The sequence below is a fragment of the Rhea americana genome, unplaced genomic scaffold (assembly GCF_003343005.1).
Source record: "Rhea americana isolate MKP2758 unplaced genomic scaffold, rheAme1 scaffold_237, whole genome shotgun sequence".
Classification (NCBI taxonomy): domain Eukaryota; kingdom Metazoa; phylum Chordata; class Aves; order Rheiformes; family Rheidae; genus Rhea; species Rhea americana.
Window position 1 is genome coordinate 278,321 of NW_028186354.1, and position 24,590 is coordinate 302,910.

The 24,590-nt window shown below is 46.3% G+C and overlaps 1 protein-coding gene across 5 annotated transcripts in view; it reads right to left on the bottom strand.

Moving 5' to 3' along the window:
• AFF1 (ALF transcription elongation factor 1) overlaps positions 1-24,590 on the bottom strand; it is a 117,515-nt gene that overhangs the window by 36,277 nt on the left and 56,648 nt on the right. For all 5 annotated transcript variants that reach the window (XM_085306281.1, XM_085306280.1, XM_085306278.1 and 2 more), the window contains exons 4-5: positions 2,871-2,915; positions 56-142 (exon numbers count right to left, since the gene is read on the bottom strand). In XM_085306281.1, the coding sequence (XP_085162407.1) occupies positions 56-142; positions 2,871-2,915 (132 nt within the window). The remainder of the gene's footprint in view (positions 1-55; positions 143-2,870; positions 2,916-24,590) is intronic.

Below are 24,590 nucleotides of genomic sequence, written 5' to 3' on the forward strand. Positions count from 1 at the left end.
CTGGAAAATTCTCTTCTAACGTCTTAAAAGGAATGCCCCAAAGAGATTATTTTACCTTTGATGGAAATGGAAATTTTGAGGGCTCTGCTGTACTAGGTGTATGAATAGCTGTCAAAGGAGGTGGCCATGAGTGGGTCATTTCCTGGAAAGGATTTGAAAAAAGAGGTAAATAATATTTTTCCTGATACATGCAGGTGAAATTTTACACTTAAAAGATTGATACAAATCTACTGAAAAAAACCTTGCAGACCCAAAAATAAACACAAAAGACTGTACTGCAGTGAAAAGTTTTCCTTTGAGCACAGCAGTCGCAGCATGGCGAATACAGAACTACTTGCCCCTCATCTGCAAGCATTCTTGCAYTGCCCAAGTAAGAGAAATCCAAAGGAAGCTTGCATAAAGCTAAGTATCTATTTTAAGGGTTTGCAGGATTAGACCTCAGAATTACAGCTCTCATGGTTAATACAGGAAAAAGTAAATAGAGTCCATATATGAGTAGCTCTTGGTTTTTTAAAAGCACAGGACTTTCCTGTTATGGAAGTCCTTATATCCCATTACAGTAATAACATTCTGAAAGGCCTTTCATAACTCGAGGAGGTCAGCCAGAGAGCTCTGACCACGTGCCGTTCCCTCTATTATTCTAGCTAAAATATTGGCTAGTTTCAAGGATTTTCCTGTCACCAATGGAGAAGTTTTGGAAACAGCTCCAGCACATAGTTTCGAACCTAAGAGACCGCCTGGCAAATCACTTTTTTAGGAATCCTTCTGCCTTATTCCCCTGCCCTTACTTCCACCCATCATCGCTTCCAGGTACCGGAGAGCAGAGCACAAATACCAGAGTCAGGAGATACAGCTCAGCACGTGAGATAAACTTACAACTTGCCTCTTCTGCAACTACGGCCCAGCCTAGAAGAGTGTGCTAAAACCTTGGCTTGCACTGCAATGAATGTATTTGAAAAGTCTAGCAGAGACAAGGATCTTTGCCTTTAACATATGCTAAAATACTTTAATGAGGGTTACTCTAGACAAGGCCTTAGGGGAAGCTGGGGCTTCCCAGCTTCCCCAAGGAAGTTAAAAGAACCTCATAGAAGAAAGATTTTTCTTGGCTCTTAATCCCCAAATTTTAAATCCAGAAGAGCATAATATTCACTTCAAGGATTAAATGAATTCACAGGACCTGCCACTTCCACTCCCTTTTCAGAAATACTTTTCTCAAGATTTCCTCCCCAGCCCAGAATTTCTTCTGTACTTAGCACATGCACCCACCACCCAAAGCAGCTGCCACCACAACCTTTCCCTGCCAACTGCCAGAAAAAAAAGGGAACATGTTAAGTAAACAGTACGGAGACTTTGCTGACTTCACCAACTTAGGGATTATACTGATGTTGAACAAAACTCGCAAGGAGCATGCACTGCAAGGCTTGTAGAGGGCTTAGAGAACTTAAAGAATCTGTGCAAAGTGCTCTTTTTGTACCTTTTGCACCAAATACACTTAAGTTTGAAAATCTCTACTGCGTCGTAATTTACAAGTGCTCTTTTTTCATCAGGGTAAATTACAAAAAGCTCAGAAGTGTCTCTAATTTCCTTTTCAATTAGCAATTCAGAGAAGAAATCAGGAATAAAATAAAAACAGAAGATTTACAGTGGAAAAAAATCCACATTGCTACCTTTGGCCCTACAAACAGGCATTAGAGCAATCTATAGAGATTTCTATATGCAAAAACTAGCAACAGCCTCTCATCACAGCTAAGCTACGCAACTATTTGGTCACGTTATCATTACTCTAGTCTTCCCCTTTCTCCTCTTGCCTTCTTCAGTTCGAACAACAGCTATGCAATCTCTCCAACGGACTATAAACTCCTCAACACACTGCACTATGCCTCTTCAGGTAGTTGCACATGCTTCCTTTAAGGATGCTACAAAAATAGTATAGTGCATTACTAACAGGCAAGAAAACAGGATGCCCCATAAAACCCRTGAGGCTGCGGTCCTTCCGGCTGGAGTGCTGCTGCTGCACACTAAGCGCCAGGCACCTGCTGGGGAACGAACACGCACAACTAGCTTCCAGCTAAAACGCTGCCACAGCGACTACTTCCGAGAGCGATAAAGGCAGCAGGATTTTGCAACCTAAAGGAACATCAAGGAAGTGAATCACAGCAACAAACACCTCAGTTAAGACTTCAGTACTTCCAGGTAGTATTTGACCTCAAGGGACTCTTCTCAGTATCAGCTGAACCAGCTCGAAGAGYAAAGTGCATTTTCACACCACGTGCAGTGAATTGGTGGCATGTACTCACACTCGGCTGCTGGGAGTCTGTGCTATCCTTTACGGAGCCAACCCAGAGAGAAGCYTACAGCAGCAGTTTTGAACGAGCTGGATGAGTTTTGCAGGGACRGACTGAAATCACCGTGAAGGGGAAGCGGTCCAACAGCAGCGCTGAGGGGTGGGAAGCACGCAAGTGTGCGCAGGTGTGCACGGCCACCTTTGGAGGACTGGCAGGAACCAGCAGCGTGGATAGGCCAGTGAGTCCAGCCTCTYTGGAGGAAGCGCAATTTTTGCACTTACAGATGGGAATCTCTGACCTGACTATGGAGCGACTGCAGCTGCTTCTCCCGCCTCAGGTGCCTTGTCACTCTTGCTCTTGGACTTACCAGATTCAGTATTTACATTTGGGGGGAAGGATTCGCCTTACAAGTCCAGCTGCTTCTGAAATGGTTTGCTATCTTCTCCACTGCAGTGTACCCACAGACCCAGTTCTAACAACTGCAGCATTGGCTGGCAGACCAGCAGCAGAGCTGTAATTTTCTTCCCCACTTGCTATTTTAATGCACAAAAGCACAGAGACTTGTTATTCCAGAAGAACACCTACCTTCAAAATTTCTTCAACGCAATGGACATCACTGGGGAAGGTTTGCTACAACGAAAAGGAGAGAAGAAGCATAAGTTTGTTTTGTTTTTACCAATTGATACGAGACAAATATTTGCTTACCAAAGGTTATGTACATTTTGAGGAAGTCAGTTAATTAAAAAAAAATGCTAATTAGAATTAAAAACCCATGGGAACATCAGGTATTAATAAGGCATTTCTACAATATTGGTGGTTTTAGGCCTTTAGGASAGGATGTAGTCTAAGAAATTTGAGAAAGAAGGAGTGTCTCCAAATCACCGCAGAAAAACAGAGCTCTTTAAACAACATTCATTCGACTAACAGGATTTCACCCATTTCACAACTTGCCTTCTTCTTTCTGCCCACCAAGGTGTACTTGGCAGGAAAAGAAGCTAGACTAAAACACAAAGCTTGGAGAAGGCAAGGTAGGGGTGGTGTGAAGGGGTGGCACTGTGAAGCAGTTCTTTGCACTCCAGCTCCTGGAGTCACGTGAACATCAACTACCACTTAAAAGGAGAAATAAATTAGAGCAATACAACTGCAGCTCGTGCCCGCGCCGTCCCGCAGGAAGGCACCGAGTGCAGCCTGCTGCCCCAGAGCCCGGGGGGCTGCGGCAGGAGGGACTCCCTGGCCGCCTCGCAGGGGCCGGGGCTCCCTGCCGGGCCTGGCAGCCGGCCAGCCCCGCGGGCCGGGGCACAGCCACGGGAGCGCCCGCAGCTGCCTTGGACCGGGCGAAGCTCTGGGGAAGAGGCCAAAGGAAAAGCAACGCTAATATTTGCCAGTTATATAACAAAGAGCAGATATTACAGCTGGTGCAAACACATGAATCTGCTTTTAATATATCAGCAAAACCACTTGAGCAGCTCCTGGCAGAATAGGCCCCCTTCCCGYGGCATCAGCATCCTGCGCTGCACCGACGAGCGGTGCGGAGGGGCCTGGAAGAGGCGACTCCTGGCCCGGGCGCTCTGCGGGAAGCRGCTCGCGGGCCGGGCCAGCCCGGCAGCACCGCTGAGGCCCAGGGAACCGGCGGCAACAGGGTGCAGCGCTGCTCCCAGGCACCACCCGGCCGTGCACAAAACACCAGCTTACTTCTGTAGATTTGCTTTGCATTTGCTAGCCCTGCTATGCACTGCTGGGAAAATACGAGTCTTGTATACATAGTGGTTCCTTTCCTAATCAGTGTTGTCAAAAAAAAAAAAAATCAAAATGAGAAACAACCAAGTAGCTGAGCAGGTATTATCAGCAACCAGGACCAACCTCTTGCCTATAAATAAGAAAGTCGATGGAAACATTCAGCTATCAGTGCAATATCTGAATGGGCAAGACCAGGAAGACGCTCCCCAAATTAAAGGAAGAGGGCAGCAAGCCACAGCACATGATCAGAAGGATCTTCCCCAGGCAAGGTAAACAGCAAAGCAGGCAAACACTTTCAACGAAGCCCCAAAGTGTTCGGAGTGCTCTCGCAGAAAGGTCACTCATCTGTTTTCCATATGCCACGCTGTTTACTTTGGAGGGGGAAGAGCACACGAGGCAGCCTTCCTCCCCCAGCCTCATCTGCCTGTGTCCACACGAACCTCTCATCAAGGCTGCGCTCATATGACAAGGATTTGACTCTTCTTCAGAAAATAATGCATGCCTATTTGCTTCTCACCTTTCTCAGCCCRAGATAAGCCAGAAGCAGAGACCAGGCCAAACCAGTCGCTGGAGCGAAAGCAAGAGGCTTGGTTGCGCAAAGCTGGCACGAGGTCCCCAAAGCAGGCAGGAGGCGGCCAGAGGGACAGGGAAAAGCAGGAGTCTTCTGTCACTGCGACAGACATCGGTACAACGCATGGGGCAGAAAAGGGATCTTTCATTCCCCCTCCCCCCCCTTTTTTTTTTAGCTTCATAAACTTAACCCTGCAGTTCAACCATTGAATTTACTTCTCAATTTCATAAACTGCGAACAGCAGACACAGAAATTCACCTCCTGTTGTGCAAAAAAGCAGTGTTTGACTAACATTTTGCTTTAGAAACGCTCCCGCCTGATGCGGCCTCTGACAGGACCGTGGTAAAAACCCTGCCTGCAGAAGACACACAAATCAAGTCCCTGGCCTAGACTAAGCATCCAAATTCTCCCTACACTAGAGTGAAAAAAAAAAAAAAAAAAAAAAAAAAAAAAAAAAAAAAAAAAAAAATCAAATCCAGTTTGCTTCTCTCATTCCAGAAATTTAAGTTTTATAAGGGGATAACTGATGACAAAAGTGAAATTCAGTCACGGTTAGACTCAGAGAACATCTACAGCACCCAGTCTGGAGCTCTCTCATCCTTGCCCAGGAACTCACACACCTTCGTTTCGGTCCTTTGGAAACGCCGAGGAGGCTTTGAAACGGAGCCAGGTGCACGCGCAGYGAACGTCCGCGGCGAAGGAGGGCTTGCTGCAGCCCCAGAGAGCACCGCTCAGCGACGGCCTGCTACGGTGTGCAGGTCTGTGGCTCCGCAGGAACGGCTTCCTACGGCGCGGCACAGAACTTCAGAGCAAGCAGGCGCCCACAGGGAACGAGCGCTGCTGAAGCCCGCACCAGCAGTGCCAGGGCTTCGCTTTTTATTTTTTAAAATACACCGGCACGGGCCCCCAAAATACACGCCACTCTCAAGATACAGAACAAGTTATGAGGGATGCCCACGTCTGTTTTCCGTCCTATGTTAAAAGTTTTCTCTCCAGTGCAATTATTGAGGTTACTCTAGGAGATCTTTGCCCTGCTGGAGACTCCCTCCCAGGAGCGCAGGCTCTTTAGGCGTTCTTCATCTGTGCTCTGCTACGGCGTTGCACCACCGCACCCAAACACTGACCGACCTTGCCACCAGCAATTAAACGTGCAAAGGGTAAACAAAACCGCTGCCCACAAAGGCACTCCTGCAACACCTGTACCAAACACACAGTGGAACGGTTGCTTCACACACTCAAACCACAGACTGTTCCAGGCATAARCAGAGCGTGATTTTCACGCCAAAAGGCCGAGGGAATCCGGCAGGGCTGTCCGACTCGTCTCACGCGCGCGTCCCAGCCTCACAGCCCAGGTTCGGGCTCTGCGGCCCCCCGAGTCCCGCAGCACGGGGGCRGGGGGCCGCAGCGGGGTCCCTGCATCGCCCTTCGCGCGCAGGGGCCACGGCTCCCRTGACGCAGTGATCCGCCTGCCCCCGAAGTATTCTGTGCCTCGTTTCGCTGCACAGCTTTGCTGCTGCCTCCAAACTGCYATTAAACCGCAGCTGCCACCCAGCAGCAAGGATCGCCCTTGCCACTTTGGAGAAAAATTCAGGGAGAGGAGAAATACAGCATMGCCCAAAGGAGAGTCAAAAAGCCCTGGAGCCAAGGAAAGCACTGAAAGGAAACCAGCTCTTCTGAACGATTGTGGGTTTAGAACATCAAATATCACAACGTTGTTTTCTCTCCCCGCGAGCAGTTTCACAGCCTCTGCAGGGAGCACCGTAACGTGCTCCCTGCAGGCGAGCAGACTTAACCGCTGTGCATATTTGCTGGCTGACACTGCCATTTGCACAACCTCCMGCTAGGCGAGCATGCCACACGCGTCCTCTGTTTCAGCCTGGGAACGACGCAGGCTCCCCTGAATGCCGCTTCACCCCTCACAAATCTCACCCAAGCCCGACGTCAGCTCTTGTGCGATCGGGGAACATAYAGATATGCTGGTTTTTTGGTTTTAATGCTAACACTCCCACCCAAACTCATGTTGCACTTCACAACAACCCTCCCTTCATTAATACTAAGGTATGTGGCAAAAACAGCCTGGTTTTACTCAAGTTAGGGCCCAGCTCCCAGCGATGACAACAGCCTTCGCACGAGGTCCGCGACCGAGGAAGCGTGGTGCTCCGCGCCGTTCCCCACGGGAGCGCGACGCCGGAGCGCGACGCCGGAGCGCGTGCTCGCGCACCTAGCGCTGCTGCTCACGGCCGGCCCCCGGCTCCGGCACAGCTCCTGCACTGATGAAGGCCCACGCGCTCCGGAGGGGTTAAAAGAATGGGTGTAACTTGGAAAGAAATCTTGTCAAAAAAGATGGAAAACTATTAAAACAACAACAACAACAGAAGAAAAACAGGCAGAGGAAACAATCACCTTTATAATTTACAGCACTTATCCACAAATATCCCAAGGGACAACTAGACACAGTGTGTAGCATGGTTCATGCCTGCTATATGGCTAATAATTTAATTTGAGCGACAGATGTAAAGTTATACCTGTATGACATTTGGGAGTAGGAATTGGGCTGATAAATTAGCCTTTAAAAACTTACTATGCAAATTCAACAGGTGACTTCCTCGCTTGCAAGCTTAAAAACAAAGAAAAAGACTTAACAGTCTGACCAAGATAACATCAACCATTACTTCGATAAGGACCATCACAGCCCTTAAAATGCACATAACAGATATTTCAGAATGTGTTCGTTTTTAAGATGTTTGGGGAAAAGAGGATAAGAATAGAGCAAAGCCATTAAATACTTCTCAGTTAAAGGAAAGTAAAGAAACTATTGTTAATATCATTTTTAAGCCTCTCTCATGTACCAAAGAACATCCAACATGCTTCTAAAATGGTGAGACACAGTCACATTCTCGTCTTTTTCTATTTTTTGCAATGCATGAATTTTCCATTTCACCAAGCTGCACAACTGGCTCAAAAAGGCTGAATAATATTTTGCAAAGACATGCCATCTCAAGGTTAACAAAAGATAATGCTTCAGGATAATATGCCCAAAGCGCTGTTAAGTATAGCTGTCTGAAAAGCTGTCTGTACGCTTGTCTGAAAACTGTCTTTCAGCTCAACATAATTTTGACATAGTAATTCAAACCAGTAAGACCCAAAGTTTTAACCTGCATCCAGTATCTCCCTTCTGTGCCTCCATAAACTCATCCACTTCCTTCTTCTCACTGCTAGTGATCTCAGCCAAGAAGAAGTCTCTATGCAGATAAGTGCAAAGGTTAAAAAAAGATTTTTATATATATATATATGTATGTATGTGTGTGTGCATATATATACACACACATACACACACACACACACACGTATAAAATAGATGTACCACACATTTTAAAAGCTTTTTTGGGACAAAAAATCGGGCATGTTCATTTAGCATCTACTGTAGGTCCAACACTTTGGAAATCTCTGACATACGCAAGTGCATTTCCCAGAGAAAGACACAGGGAAGAATATACAATTTAGAGTCATCTCAGACAGCGCTGCCATAATCGTTTTGCTTCTGGGTAAATACAGTTGAGAAAATTATTTCAGAAAGATTTGTCAGTAAATTCCTACAGATTCTAGCACCTCCCTTTCTGCTCAGTTGGATGCACATAACACTCAGTATATAATAATAAAAATACTGTATCCAGAAAGCCAATGTATGCTTACATAAAGCAAATATATATATAAATATATATATATATATATATATATACACACACATACACACACATAAAAATATGACATATTGGGTGAAAAATGTTAATGAACTTTAAGTCTAGTAATAAAGACCTTAATACCCATGCCACTTCATTAGATCATAAGCAAATCAATAGCTAGACTTATGCAGGAATTACCATTTATATTGTAACCTAATGCAGCTGACCAGATCAGGAATATTTTGCTTTCCCCTATAGCATCCTTCTACTAATGAAGTTAAATGTTGTCTCTTGTACAATAATTCAACCACAGAAAAGGTAGCTTGCCTTATGTTAAAGGAGGAAAACATGAAYTGACAGTTGAAGCATCTAATTAGGAAGTGGACAGTGAAAGAATTTTTTGTGTGATCCTCTCCCYGTAGGTGCTAGAGTGGCACACGATATGGCTGCTTTCACAATGTGATGGGATTTGGCCTTATCCTCTAAAAACCAGAGGAGGTTTTATGATTTTTTCTAAGCTATTAGATACAAATTACAATGCACTTTTTTTTTAATCTTGGTCTGCCGCAMGTGCTGAAGGCAGCCGCGGAACTGCGCACAGCACCGCTCGCACGCGCGGAGCTGGGAGGCTGAAGCCCTCTCCTCGTGTTTCCAATARCTTGCCTCATCAGGAGGCCAGCGCAGAATGGTTTCAAGCAGGCGYTGTCGAAAAAATCTCTTCAAGACAGAGTTGGCCGTACATTAATTCAGAAGTCAGAGAGTCGCTGCTGAAACGTGCGGGCTCAAATAAAGCCAGCAGCAGTGACAGCACACGGATCGTGCAAGGACGACGAAAGGGGGTCTGGAAGCAGACGTTAACCGGAACGGATCTGGACTGCCTTTCAGGCAGGCATTAAGGTGCTGCAGACCCTTCTGTTTATTCGCATCTCGGTAACTTCCACCCGGCTGCTTATTTGCATGCCTCTGCTGTCAGAGCCCGTTTGAATCCCCTCTCTGACGTCCCGCACGTAAACAAGCCACGTCCTTCGCTGCACTGCCCAGCCCAGGTGAAACCGCTCTCTGAAGACGCAGAGGCAGCTCAGTCAGGGAACTGGCACAGAGCGCGCCTCTTCCCTGGGCCACCTGGTATTTTCTCTACRTTGAAAAAGCAGTTTGCGATGTTTGTGTGCAGATGAAGTACAGCAGCTACTGCTCTTTGCTTCATTTCAGACCGAACTCCTCAGGCAGGCCAGCAGCTCAGCACAGACGAGAAGGGCGATCCCGTGCTCTGCACCGCTTACCACGCTGTCGGCTGTCTGTATTCCCTAACGAGAACTTTGCCRCAGCAAAGTTTACCTGCAGTGTTACCTAAACTTGTTAACTAAAAAATAGGGCTTACCTTTACAGCTATCATCCACTGAATACTGTACGTTTTATACATACATATACGTACACACACACACAYAYATATAATCTTTTCTAACKTACTTTTGTTGTGGTTTTTTTAATGTTAACTGCACAGGCTTTTGCCATTTGATTGTAGTGAAGACCACAAAACCATCTACGCATGAAAGATTTGTTCGAAAATGGGTAGGACAAAAATCAGACTCAAAACTATCGTTCTGCCCTCACTTCACCCACATGTGCTTCACCAGCTCAGAGCAGGAGGAGATCTTGCATATTAGATAAACTCTCCTACTCATACATAAGTAATGCTAAGGATGGCACGCTAACATATTCTCAAGAGCAATTTACTACCTACATTTTTGTGTTCTTAAAAATCCTTCCCCTTCACACTGTAGGCATGTATGAGACGCGTGCACATACGGAGCAGCTCTCTGAAATAAGCTGGTTAGCAGCAGAGACAACACAGAGTATAAACAGGCTTCTGCTAATCTTGGTTATGGATGCAATTATGCTCTGCAGCGTACCGAAAAAAGGCTGCCAAAACGTGAAGCCTGGATTCTCTTGGAGATGAAACCTCACACGCACAAACTCTTAGCGGTTTTCTCATTCTGAGGAATACCGGATGCCAAGGAGATTCTCTCCCAAGGATGTTTAAATGTTCTGAATCACAAAATAGATCAAAAGGCACCTCTAGTACCAACCCAGCTTACTCCAGCCGCGTGCTCCAGAGGACGCACAGACGAAGCTGCTTTAAAGCAGAAGCAACGATTGCTTCCTACYACCTCTTCTGGATTGCGTGCATCAGAACAAGTATGAACACTGGGTCAACACATTCGTGATCCAAATCAGTTAAACGGGCATCATCATGAGAGCGGACTGTCAGCATGGGTGGTCTTCAACTGTGCAGCTGAAACATGTTTTTATTTTGCTGCAGACCGTGCATTTTTTCCAACAGATCTCTTTCTTCCACTGATTCCCAGCATTGTCCGACGCACTGGAAACCCTTTCTCAAGGGGTCAAAAAGCAGCAGCTTTTCCAACTGTACCCGCTATGGGTTTATTTTACAGACAGTAAAGTTCTTTAACAAGCCTTCAAGCAGCAGCCACTTAATTCTACGTAATTCCCTCCCTGTGAGTAACAATTGTTGAGATACACTAAGAAAGGGGAAAAAAGAAATACAAAGCAAGACTGACTACGCAGCAATGCCAACATCACCACCATGCCCGCAAGCTCTACAGTTTGTCTCATGTGACCTCAGCCAGCATGAAACACAGGCCTTACAGTAAATGGTTATTTGTTTTGCCAGTAATGAATCTCAGATACAAGATCCAAAGGATGTGCTAGAAAGCAATCCCATATAAAAGACCAAGCCTGAGACAAAACTCTGCCTCTCAAGGTCTTTTGGGGCAGCAGGCGAACGAGCTGCCGGCCAGCAGAACCGCCGTGCGCACAACTACTTCCGAGCCGGCCAGGGAGAGTGAGCCACGCTCAAGTGGAGCCTGCTCCGAAGTGGAAACGGCTCCAAAGCTCGAGGCGAGGTCCGATGACRGGGGCCCTCCACGGCGCCCGAGCGAGCAAGCGAGCTCGCTGTCCCCGGCCACGCGCGCCCCTTCCCCTGGCACCGGCCTGCGCCGAGATCCTCCAGGAGTCACGCTGGCCAGACACCTCCTCGCCTTTCTGGCGGTATCACCTTCCTGGTGGTTCACTCCCTCACTCGGCTCACTACAGGAGTGGATGAACACCAGAGCTGGCACAACTGAGGAGGAAGGAGAGTGCGTGCTCCCCCAGGGCTCAGCGCACCTTGAGGAAAAGAGGTTTTCATTCTAGTCAGCTTCCAGGTCTTGGTAAACTCTTTGGATCCAGAGCCAACTAATTAACTCACAATGTGCACACAACTACCCCAGTCTCCTCAGGTCAAAACTGTTTCCAGAAGCACACAATTTAACTGCCTACCTGCTTCCACAGAGATAAAATCCCCATGATCTTCAGTGGGAGAAGTGTTACAGCTCTTGGCACTTTTCCGATCTGAAGTGCTGCTCTGTTGCATCTGATGCCTCACAACTTTAAAATGACAATTAAAAACACAGTACGGACTAGTTATTTTTTATTTTTCAAAAGATACAGGAATATCCTCCAACGCAATATGTGTTCTACTACCAGCCAATTTCCTTCTCCCTGAAGCGCAGGTAAACAGGTAACGCTTTGCCGTGAGATTCCACCTCTCCTTGTGCACGCGCTAACTTCAAGGCGCTGCTTCTGCCTCAGCACGACAAACCAGATTTGCTTGCTTTTACTTAAACAGATTAGAAACAAAAGGAGGTGACAACCCGGTTTTGAAGCGCAGGACACGCTGGTGAAGCTTGCTACCCACAACAGCTCTCTGGGGCATAAAACCGCATCTCGTTTCCAAGCCACAAGCTCCATCAGCACTTACCTCTTCTAACACAGCGCGGCTTGCTAAGCTCTGGCATCCCTGCCTGCTTTAGGCGAGCCTAACTTCGCCCCTTGAAAGAGAAGTCAGAMAACTACGGTTTGCCAATGTAGCTGTTGGCAAATAACTGTGCGGGAGCCAGAGCTCGGCCGCTGGCGCCTTGCGGGGCCGCGGTGCCCGCAGCCCGGCCCGAGCGCTCCCGCGCCACCCGGACCGCTGCGGGGACGTGGGAGCAGGAGGGGGGCTCCATCGCRGCGCACGTACAAATCAAAAACGTTTCAGATATGTCACCTGCATTTATAAACCTGGTGTGTTTGCGTAAGAAAACAGCGAGGCAAAACATTGCTCTCACAGCTGTTGTTGTATGAGAAAAAAAAAAAAAAAAGGACCCCCACAAACCACAGGCGAGCTGACTACACACGGGAAACTGCGGCACTGACAGAGAAAAAACAAAAAACAGCAACATCACCTCAAACAGAGACAAAGAAAAGGTGTAGGAAGGTAGTTAAAACAMGATTTTCCTCTGGGTTCTTTCAATTTCAGGAATTGTAGGGTTTTTTTTTTTTTTAAAGTTCATATTAAAGAATTAGTATCTCTTAAAGGGAAAAATACAGAGTTTGACCCAAAGCTCCCTGAGATGAATAAGCCTTTGCACGGTTGCTGGTGAGCTCTGGACTAAGTCAGTAACAAATCAGATAAAGACTATGCAGAAACTTTGAAACAAGCTGCATTTTAAGGATGTGATTGTCCCTTCCCTGACATCCATGCGGGAATGTTTGTGTAAATTTAGGTTTTCCTTGTTCCTGTTTTTGTATTAAGCCCAAACACATTTATTGCATGGTTGTGAAATACAGAGGAACTTCTGCTCTCTAGTAGTCAAAACTCCTGCTGATATGACTTGTTTAAAATCTCAAATTCTACCGAGCTAAATATATCCTTAATGAYTGGCTTCATAAATTATGCTGCGGACTTTGAAGGCCATTTTGTTATGCAGAATATTGCCTTAGGTTTCATTACTACAGTAACCAATAATATACAAATGCTACTTGGCAGCAGGCTTTCTGAAACAGCAGCCGGAGCCGTTCTAGCAAATTCAGGAAACTGTTGCCCCAGAAAGACAGTTTTCTCTGCAGGTTGCTGAAGGCTAAAATTAATTTTCACAGGCAGTTAAAATTACCCCAAGGYTCATCATTTTTAGCACAGAAGAATAAAGCTTGCCTCATCTGAGCAAAAAACATGACAACCACAACAAAAAAGGTGCAAGAAGGTAAAAGAGAGAGAGACAGAAAAAGGAAATTAAATAGCRAATGAAAACTAAAATAGAAAACTGATTTTATAAAAACCCTGTTATCAGACTCTCTGTGGAAAGAGAGGAAACTTGGTTCTGCTGCAGTACTGACATGGCACAACACAGTGCCTGTGAGACAGAAAAAAAATCAGACCGATAAAATAACRTGCTCGGGGATTCATTCGTTTCAGCTCTGTCCCAGTTTCGGCTCGCGGGCTGAGAGGTCTTCCTGACGCGGAGGCAGGAGAGCTCGCAGGACAAGCAACACATCCTTCCCTTCCCCTGCCTTCAGCTTGGGTGTAACGGAGCGAGACTGAAATTATTCCAGCAAATCAAAGCAAAGCTAAAGCCGATCTGCTTGTCATTGCTTACAGCATTAACTTTCACTTCTGCATTTCTAGAGGCTTGGAAAATGAAAACATTTTATATGTTTTGCTTTCTGTGCGCTAAGGAAAGCCRGGGCGCCGCAGAAGCGTACAAAAGGGCTCTCCCTCGTCCAACACAGCCAAYGGCCTCCAAAACTGCGTTATAAACACACTTCCCCCCACCTCTGTGCTTACGCTGCTTGCTTGTTTTTGACACGCAGGACGGGACGGGAGGCTACCGACCCAAACCACCCGCCTGCCAGGCCACGGGAAGCCGGGTGCTATTTCAAGGCCCCGGCGGGCCCCGTTCCTCAGCCCACGGTGGGCATTTCGGCAGCTCTCCCAGGGAAGGGTTAACCAGCACGCTCAACCCCTCTGCTCCCGCTCCCCTCCTCTCCAAGGCAGCGCTTGGCGGCACGCAGGCTCCCCTGAACTTCCTCCGGCGAGGCTGCAGCCGYACCGGCGCTGCAAACGCTCTCGCTTCTGCTAGGACTCTGTCCAGGCCCACCCGAACTCGGCAGCGCCGCTGCTGCTGCTTGCCCTGGCCCTCCTCACAGGTCGGAAAACAAACCAAACCATTTCCAGAGCAACTTCTGCTCTTGCTTTCTTCAGCTGACACCGAAGGATCCTGGCAATTTAAGCATTTTACATCAAAATGCTCAGTAAACAATGGCAGTACTGTAGCGTTCATGCRTGGCTGCCTGGAGGAAATAAAACATTCTTTAAAGATTTTACACGCTTTTCTAACTCTGAGATGGATTATTTTGCTCAATCTAAAAATAAATGCAAGGGTCTCATTCTTGTGTTCAAACAGCATAAGAAAAAAAATCTCTATTTTGTCTTCTTTTGTCTGAAAGCGCAAAGGCTTTTTGTGTTCTGGGCAAATGCGTTGTCAATATATTTTAATAAAGGATTCTTCAAAAATCCCAAGTTGATGAAAGTAATTGCTGTGTCCCTTGTTAGCCTTCATACAACAACAATAATGTAGCAGAAATCCCAACAAACTAAGAAAGTATATGCATCACAACCAGCACTGGGCAACGCAGACTGCAATTCCAGTCCAGGCTCTTTATTTTCATCTCTAAGTTGCTCTAGGTGAAGAACCTGGGCAAAAAAGCACCTCCCCAGCTGCTGTGGACAACAGGTCCCTCCTCGCAAAAGCAGGGAAAAAAAAAAAAAAGAATCTCAGTAATAAAAAAAAGTCTGCATTGCAACTCCTATCTCTATATTACTTCATAATAATCTAATTTTAACACCTTGCTCCTGGTAACATTTCTTATCTTTTTAAATAAGCCACTGTCCTCTCAAGTGCTTTCCAAGACATAATTTTTAATACTGCTTAATGTACATCTAGACGTATGATGCTGCTAGCAGGCTAAGCTGGTGTCCCCTTGTTGTCTTCACCACCAGCACACACTGTCTTTCAATGCAAGTGCTGAAGGTATGACAACCTAAGAGCAACAAGCAAGGATTTCAAGTATTTTTTTATTTCCAAAACCACCTCATTGCAATTTATGCTACTAGAAATACTTCTTACCATATTTTGAGTAGACTGACTCATAGCCAACTCCAGAAAAAGAGTTGGTCACTGCAACTGACACAGATAAAGCTGTGCAAGTTCAGAGCTAAACACAAATCAYGTCAAAAAGTCTTTTTGCTCATATCTGCCAGACAAATAAATAAGCTAGACTTGCACAACTGTTCTGCTGGTGTAACTACATTTATGTGGGAGTTTTTGCTGACACAAAATAGTCACAGAACGGTGGGAAAGCAGCAGGGCAGAGGGGAATCACATCTTTGATACTACTCTTTTAGGGGGGAGGTGGCGGGAGGAGAGAACAGCACAAACTTCAAGATGGTCATAGTTAACGTGTTTTCTAAAGAAAAGCAGCATGAAATGAGGTATTATAGTGCATCAACTGGTTATATGCAAAATGCAATACACAACCATGAGTAAGAACAGTCTGTCAAGATTAATACATATATACACACCTAAGTGATGCACCAATYGCAAAAAAGTTGTATTAGACACAAGAAGTATCTTAACTGAATAAATAGGAGTTAGGAAAGTTCGGACATTCAAATGATGGGCTATGTATTTCAAAGGTTCCAAATTTCTTTTAACCGTTTAAGAGCCCACATTTTGTTCAAAGTCAGCAGAAATTAGCCTCTTAAAAGCAAATATCATTTTGAAGACAAAATCTGTTCATTTAGACCCAAGCCAATGCCAGCAACTTTTCAATTACTTTCTAAAATAATCTGTCCRTTAAGATACTTTTAAACATTAATACCAGTGAGTACAAAGGATGCACTTAGATTCTCAGATCAAGTCCTTTAAAAATAAGAAACCTAGAAATACTGTTCAAAACATACTCACGCTTCCCAAACGTTCGTTCACCCTTTCCCACCCCACTCTTCCACCACTCCCGTATGTGTTACGGCYACTCAGTGCCAGCATCACAGAATCCTAGGTATTCGTATAAGAAATAATTTCAAGTTACACAGGCGCTACAATCTCTGAGCTGGCGGACTTTTCATTTCAACCATAGTTTTGGCACTGATATCGTTTCCTTAGATGGCTGCAGTTAGCGAGCATGATTATATTACAGCTAGTATGTTTTATTAATAACATTGATCTGGACAAACTATATATACTAACAGAATCATGATGTAGGAAAACAGTTAAAAGGAAGTAATATTCGAACATGCTCACATAAATATAGAGCATATCAAAGGGTCAACTTTAATCATTATTTTATGAGTGAAATAATTCTCATTTCTTTTGAATTGGGAAAGGGAAATTTATTCAGAAACCATCACTACAGGGAAATTCAAGCACATAGTTCCTTTCTTCCCAAATCCTCTGATGTGAGCTTGGAAAATGTTTTGATAGTAAATTCTGATCTTCATTTAAGCTCAGTGGAAACATAAGAAAACAGTAACTACATGTGCTAAGACCCTCAAGGAAATCAGTGGTGAGAGGTGTCCTGTGGTTCTCATGAACACCTCAGATAATTATCTTTAACTGCTGCTGCCTCTCAGAAGTTGCTTCCCTTTCCAAACACCACTTTCCCTTTAGAAAACAAGCAGAGTTAAATTTATGATGGCAGTGGTGACGCTTGGTGCACTTCCCCTTAACGATTCAATAACCTCAAGGCTCCAAGGCACAGGCTGTAACACAGTAAAGCACTGTTTTAACACTTAATGGAACAGCTTTTCTTAATTGACACCTTTTATTTATTTCTTTTGACTGGTGATATATAACTAGATCTCACCGCATTGCCACAACTGTGGATAAAAATTTGGAAAACAAAGGAATTTTGAAAGAGGTTGGAGGTACAAATAGCTCGCCACCTGCGAGCAAGCCGATGACGCGCGGTGGCTCTGCGTGGGACCGACGCGAACCCTTTAAGGGCAGCACGAAGGCATCGCTGGTGAAAACGGTCTGCCAACAGACAAGGCGGGCGGGAGAGAACGCAACAGAGATGCTTCCTAATGCCTCCCATGGGCCCAAGGACACAAATCCCAGAGGGAAAAGAAGGATAAAGYGTGTGTGCTGAGGGGACCCAAGTTTTAACTCTCTCTTCATAAAGCAAAATTCTTAATTGAGAAAGAGCCTAGGTTCTATTTTTAAGCCTTAACGGAAATTTAAGAAATATTCTTAAATGCTTCCCACCCAGGGAACTTAACYTGTGGGAAAAAAATAGCAGGATATCCTTTTGCTTGTAAAGGCAACTTTCCCCATTGTTGTACAGTTGACCCAAATGCAAACAGAGTATTTCTATATTTTATGTTTTGGGGGTGGGGGGGGGAATTGCCTCGTGATTATTATTAAGTCACGTATACATAGATGAAAGCAATTTTCCCAGAAATGGATTAGATAAATCTCTTAGAAAAATACTTAGTTGTGCCATAGATGACTCCAAGCCGTTGCAAGTCTTGTCCACCAGTCACCTGGTCACAAGTTTCAGTATATAATTAAACTTCCCTTTACAAAACTCTCTRTTAGGGTTAAAGTAGCTTAATTTTAACTTTCAGCTACAGAATTGGTGTCAAAGGCTGGCAAAGCCTGCTGCCAGGAGGTTATTATTACTACTTAACTAAACACTTGGACAGGCGCATTCCTCCTGCCTTCAGTGAGCAGCTTGGCCTGTTCAGGTTAAACCCCACTGCGCACACGGTCTGTTTGCCAGGTTGGTGCGTAGCCTTCTGGAGCCTGCTTTGCTCGTGCTGTGTCTGCAGCAACCAGTTTAAAATGGGTATTTTAAGCCTGTACTTAAAAGACAYTCGCCTTTGTTATAAATCAAAGCGTAAGCTTCCTTAAAACACATTTTTGCCCTCTAAACTGAGCCTTATAGACTGCATACGAGGTCCTCCTCAGAGCTGATGCTCATGAGCCGCGCTGCCTGCCTCCGCAGCTCGGTCACCGGTAAAGATCGTTCCAGCACTCCCTCCCGCGCTTCGCGCAGGGGGCACCACTCGAACCCCCGCCGCTCCCGTCAGGGGCTGCGCTCGACGACTTTGCCTCAACAGGCCTGAGCTCCAGCGCCCAGCACAGCTGCGCCAGGAGCACGGTCTGGCGGTGCCAAAACACATTCAAGCAGCGCAGCTCGTTGCAAAGGAACTGTCCGTTCACAGCTCCATTTGGAAATTTAGATAGGCTCAAGCTCTACAGAGCTGCCAGGTACAATTTTGATCTGCAGCTAAATGAAGTAGGAGGCTCTGAGCTTACGTACCCAGCCTGCCCCGAGCAGTGATCCGTAAGTCAGGTATATCAGCAGGACTAGAGGCCATCAGCCATCAGGCTCACGTAGGCGTCGGAGAACAAAACGATGCTGCGTGGACGGTACGCTCTGCCTTTGTTTCCTTGTCTATCTGATCTGGAGGGAAGAAGCGGCTTTTTTGCTCTTTTAAAATACTGTCGGCATGCCTCGCAATTAACACCCCACCAAGGGGAGATGGTTACGGTACGAATTACCCGGGCATCAGCCAACCTCTGCCTAACAAAAAGCTTTTTGTGTCCGTTCCTCTGAAACGGCTCTGGCAGCCAGAACACTGGAGGAGACTTAATTGCTTGCGACTCCAGCCTACCACACTGATTTCCATGTTTTCTACATTACCATGCCACTGCATATAGCTTCCTTCGCATATAATTGCTAACATGTCAGTGATATTCATAACAAAACTTCTCAGGCACTGGTGGCAAAATAGTCAACCAATTCATCTGAAAGCAGCCATGGATATGAGGAGATAGGCTAGCAATCTGCAGTCATACAAGGGTCAGGCTCAACTCCTTCGTATACTATAATTCCTTCTTTAAGTCCTTTCAGGCAAAAGCATCTGCATCAGGTTGGTTTCAGATGCAGCCCCCAACCAACCTCATGCAAGTCGCACAACGAGCGCTTCCCTGCGYGGGTAGTGCAAAAGGCTGTGGGCTGTAGGGCTCCGAGGAGACGTGTGGGAAAGGGTAGGACATGCCCAAGGGATTACTGCTGCCATAGCGAGCAGGAAGATAAATACCACGCTGCTTCTCTTCTTGCTTTGATTGTGGAAACTCATCCAGCGTCAGTGTGGTAACATTAACGCTGCGTTAGCGGAGAGGGAAAGGAAGGGAGTGGACCCGGCTCTGCAGTACAGCAAACCAAGGAGGCAAGGGAAGCGCTCGTGTCCTCAGCACCGATGAAGCACGCGTCACATTCCTTCCGCGCTTCCTCCCCAAGACGAACGCAGCAGAGCTGACAGCACACGAGCTCCGAGATGCAGCGGAGCGCCTGCGGTACAACGCCTGCTTCAAGGGAAAACATTCAGGCTGAAACATCGCCCCCTTCACCTTTAGCGGAGAGATGCCACCCGACCAAGGCGGCATGTACACTTCAATCATCTCTCTGCTCTGAACAGCAAGGAGCTGACAGGCTGACTGCTAAAGCAAGCCAAGTATTCCTTTGAAAAGGAGGAGAAGGCTGGCAGGATCCAAATTTAACTTGACTTTGTTTCCTGTTACAGGAACTCACCCTCCATCTTCCAGAATCTGTAACATTCTTCAGAAACCACGGCCACTCAAGAGGCGCAAAAGGCACGTTGTAAAAAACCTGCGTTCTTGCGCAACGGAAAAAAACACTGGTCCTGAAGTAGCAAGCGATTTGAACTACAAGCTTTAGCAAATGGACTGAAAAAATACATATCATAGTGTTAACGAAGAATCCTTCCACACATTGTTTATTTTACAATAGACTGAAAACATGCAGTCAACATGCCTGTGTTCTCACCGTAAGAGAAACAGAAAGTACTTAAAAATTGTGAGGAAGTGCTCACTTAAAATTTTTTGCATTTCTGCGGGCTTCACCTCTAAACTTAAGGAATTCCTGCCTTTTGGGCATGTTTTCTATATCAAATTCAATGGTGCATCAAAACAAATATTTGAATTTAGGCTCTGATGAAAAAAGAAAAAGTTCTCATACAAAGATGACTAATGAAGAGTTTTAATTTTCTTAATGTTTTTCAAGACAAGGAAGAAAGTAAGCACTGCTAAGTTCTCACAATTCACTCTAGATTCAAGAAGTGCAAGAGGAAAAGACAGATCTTCTGAAAGCTAAATAATCAGAGCTTTAGAAAGACAGAATGTTCAACAGTATTTTCCTTCTGACTTAATCAAGGTTAATAAACAAGCCAAGATGTTTCTAACTGCCAGAGAATCTATGCCATGCAGCAGTACTTTAAACATAAGCACAGAATTTTAGAAGTATCATTTTCCTCAAAATCATTCACATCGGAAACAGTCATATATTTGTACACATAAAAAGAGCTACAAAAATGGGGCTCTAATAATGAAAGACTAGGTCTTTTGCTTAGAAAATGGGCTCAAGCAATTAAAGTCAGGTACTTTGCTTGGAACAGGTTATAATTCTGCTTAGAAGACAAATGACCAGAACGATGTAGTGCGGGATTCCAAGTTACGCAGCACCATCATTTATAACCCTTTACCTACACAACAAGTCCTTTGAATATTTTACATACCAGTTATATCAAGCACTTATAACAAACACACATATATGAAAAATGCTTTAAATATTAAACTCAATTCATGTTATAAGTATCCCTCCATTTGTTTTTAAATGTTTTAAAAAACAAAACAAAACAAAACAGTGATTCAACTATACCATCACAGCTCTCAGTGGAAAACTGAGTGATCAATGAGGGCTTTACCATCTGGGAAACACTTTGATTTTTGGCAACTCAAGGATTTTGCAGTTAAAAACAGACCCTAACTTCTCTCATTGCATCAGTTCTGAGAGAAGACAAAAGCTGCCCTAAATCTAGGCATCCTGATTCCCCATTTCATTTCCCTTACTTTCTAGCGTTCCACCCTACAAGGATGGAGAAGTCCATCTTCCTATTAAAATGACTAAATCCAAATTATTTAATAATACTTGCAATAATGAGTTACCTCTCGGGTTAAGAGTTAACATCCATTTTTGACAAAAGGCTCAAACGTGCATTTCTCCCAGAGAAATTCATTTCTGAGAATATTTTTTAATCAATCCATCTCTATCAGATGGAAGCTCTTCTCTACAACCTCAAAAACAAAATAATCATTTCTTAATAAAGTGAAAACTGACATTCTTCAACAGTAAGAAAACGCAACATCAGTGCAAGTTCTCCTTTCAGGTCTGTACCTCTGATTTTGTGGTACAGCTCCTAACCTGAGATTCAAGGAAAGGTGCCAGCAATCCTCAGTTCTGTTTCAGATCCTCGTGTGATCTTAGGAAATGCCTCCATGCCTTTACCGACCATCTGTAAGAATGGTCGTATGTATTTTCCAKAGTTTTTGTCTTACCTATGTGAATGGCTAACTTCTCGCGGACTTTGTCTTATTACGTCGTTACAGGATCTCTGGCACACCAAAAAGCATCTGGCCTCGGTCTGCATTAGCTGACACTGCTGTCACCCCACTATTTCTGTGCTGGCTTGTGTGGCAGCTGAAACAACTAAGTTACCAATCACACCTGGAGGCCTGTTTCAAGGAAAGAAAAATAGGGAGTGTGAGCAAGAGCCGTATTTCTAGCTTCAAGCCCTGGTAACCGAGTGCCGCGAAGTGCACCAGTGACAGGCACCATTTATCTTCAAAGCGCACATCTGCGTAAGCCGCCCACCCTGGAACGACCATTAGTGGCCRCAAGGGCTCCCACGCTTTGGTGAAGCTTCACTGTTTACTAACACTGCAGCTGACAAACAGGTTAAAAACTAGTCCGTGGGGCCAGGGCTACTGATCCAGCTTTCTTCCGCGGCCGCAGTTGTTCCCTCCTCCTCTGAGGCAGAAAAAGCTCGTGCTTAAAGAGAGGTAGAAAGGCCAAACTTTCTCTAGCTGCAAGAAACCAGACTCTGGGAAGGCAGGTTGTTTTACTAGACCAAGATAGCTGCGAGGCTGGAGGGGGCTCAGAGCGCCTGGGCTGCCCGCGGACTCTCCCTTCCCAGGCTCTGCGAGCAGTCCGCGGGCTGGGAAGCTCACCGGGGCCTCCCGCGCCGAGCCGAGCGTCTGCCAGCCGCCATGCTCCRTGCCAGGACGCGCTGCCAAGACCGTGCCTCGTAGTATTTGCTACACCTGACCGCATACAAAAAGAGCACCTCAATATCTCCTGGAGATTAGGATGGATTTTACCAGTTTCACAAGGAAGTGAAACACTGCTAACGCCAATTTAGAAAACAAAGTTAACGTGCAGAAGAAAAAAAGATTGAAAAGCTCCCTTTTCCAGCAGGGAGTTACAATACCTTACCACTAAAACCAATTAAAGGCCAACTTATTGACCAAATAAGAAACATTCATCATTATTCTAATAAAAACTGGCAGCTCAAAGCTTGCAAGGGAGGGAGGATATTGAAGACAACTCTCAGAGCAACATCATTAGCCACCGGTGAAAGTGAAACCCAACACCCGAAACAGAGGAACTTCACAGCCGAGCAAATCGAGGGGCACGACCCGATCGAGAGCAGACAGGCTCAGCTGAACGTTACGGCAGGGCACGGGTACCGGCAGGGCACGGGTACCGCTCGCTTCCTGCGCATCGTTCCCCGAAGGAACGTCCTSGTGGGCCGAGCAGCAGAGGCCACGCAGCGTGGCAGCCACGGGCCGGGCTTCGCTCAGCCCCTCCGCTGAGGGCGAGCTCCCACGGCACGGTGCGGCATGCTGTGCCGAAAGCCGCCTCGCCGCTCGGGCCCTTCTTGGCCAAGCACGAGCAGCGCCTTGCAGCAAGGCCTGGAAGGGCGCTGCTTATCCAGGGTCTTTCTCCGTGACCTCCCACCACCTTAAGCCCTACAAGACGGCTCAAGTTCTCTGATACGGGGCTATCCGAGCTGCCTGCTGAACTTCCTCATCATCAAAGTAGCAGGAAAACTTGTTTTCTCTCTTCTCCCCTTAATTCCTGGAACATGCTCACCAAAAACCATAAACTAATGAATACTTTATGGAAGCAGCTTATTGCTACCATATCCACATGAAGCATTAACACTGCAATTTTAACAGATTAAAAGTAGTAAAAGCTGTTATTGCCAGACGTGCTGCAGTGCCCAACACTGGGTTGACTGGGAAGAAGTGTGAAGCATCCTGRGGCTGCAAAACGCCATTTAAACTGAGGTGACCTGGCACCTGGTGAAAACCCCAGGAAGAAAGAACTGAAAGGTGAACCTCGTTAACTACTTCCCTTCGTCCGCGACACAAGGAAGCGGAGCAGTCGGAGGGCCAAAGCCCCAGATATGCAGAAGAGCATTATGAAAGGAGAACATCAGTGCGACGCCCAAGGTAGGAAGAGGAATCCTTGTTGGTTTTTTCCTGAAAATCCATCCCTTGAGCAAGATACCACACGTAGAGTACCAGAATAACTGGGAGGCTGGAAATCGGGCAGCTACAGCTGGGCGGCARCATCTCCCGGGGAGCTGGGGGCCCCAAGAGACCCCCCAACCCGCMCTGCGCCCAGCGAGGGCTGCTGGCGTGGGCAGGGACGCCACCCTGCACAGGCATTTTAAGACTCTCCTTTACTGGCTCTTTTGTCCTCAGATAACTACAGGAGTTAACTTGAYTGAAGCGAGGCAGCCTGCGATTACCCGACTACCGAAGCTCCCCGCCAGGGCCCGTCCTTCCGCGACCTCCTCCCGGCCGGGGAGCCGGCCGGCRCCTCCTCCCGCTCCCGGCACCACCTCCGACCGCTCGGCGAGAGGCGGCTCACTGCCGGCGCCCGGTCCTGGGGGGCGCTTACCTCCGTGAACATGTCTTACTGCCTTCCGACATGGCAAGAGCGGCTTCCTGCTTTCGTGCATCCCCCCRCCGGCCCTCCTCAGCGTCGGCGGGCTTAGCGGCCCCCGTGCCGGCGGCTGCCCCCGGCCGCCCTGCCAGGCAGGAACTTTTAATCTCTTCCCTCGCGCGGCGCCGCAAGGAGCTGCGAGCGCTCCCAGGCATAACTCCCTTGGCTCCTCTCCTAAAAACGCTCTCTCAAGTGCACCGTTGCTTAGCAATATTTGCCTTGCCCCTGTACGTTCGCGATTGGCAACATCTGTCCCTCCGGCAGTTGCGCCTCGTGCAAAAACAAAAAAAAAAAAAAACACCCTGCGGAGAGTTTTAAAACGTACAAACAGGTTGGCCAAAGATTTTTTGTCAGAGCTGCTCTGGCATTTTATTACTGTTTAATTTCCAGCCCAGATAAAACATGAGGCTCCTTCCAGAGGAAAGGCACACAAGGGAAAAAAGCCTCTCTCCTCCAGGGGGAATCACCTATTAAATCAAATACACCAAGTAGCTTTTTCTGTTTACATAATTATACCTGTATGCTTTGGCTTGATTTAAAAAAAAAAGAAGG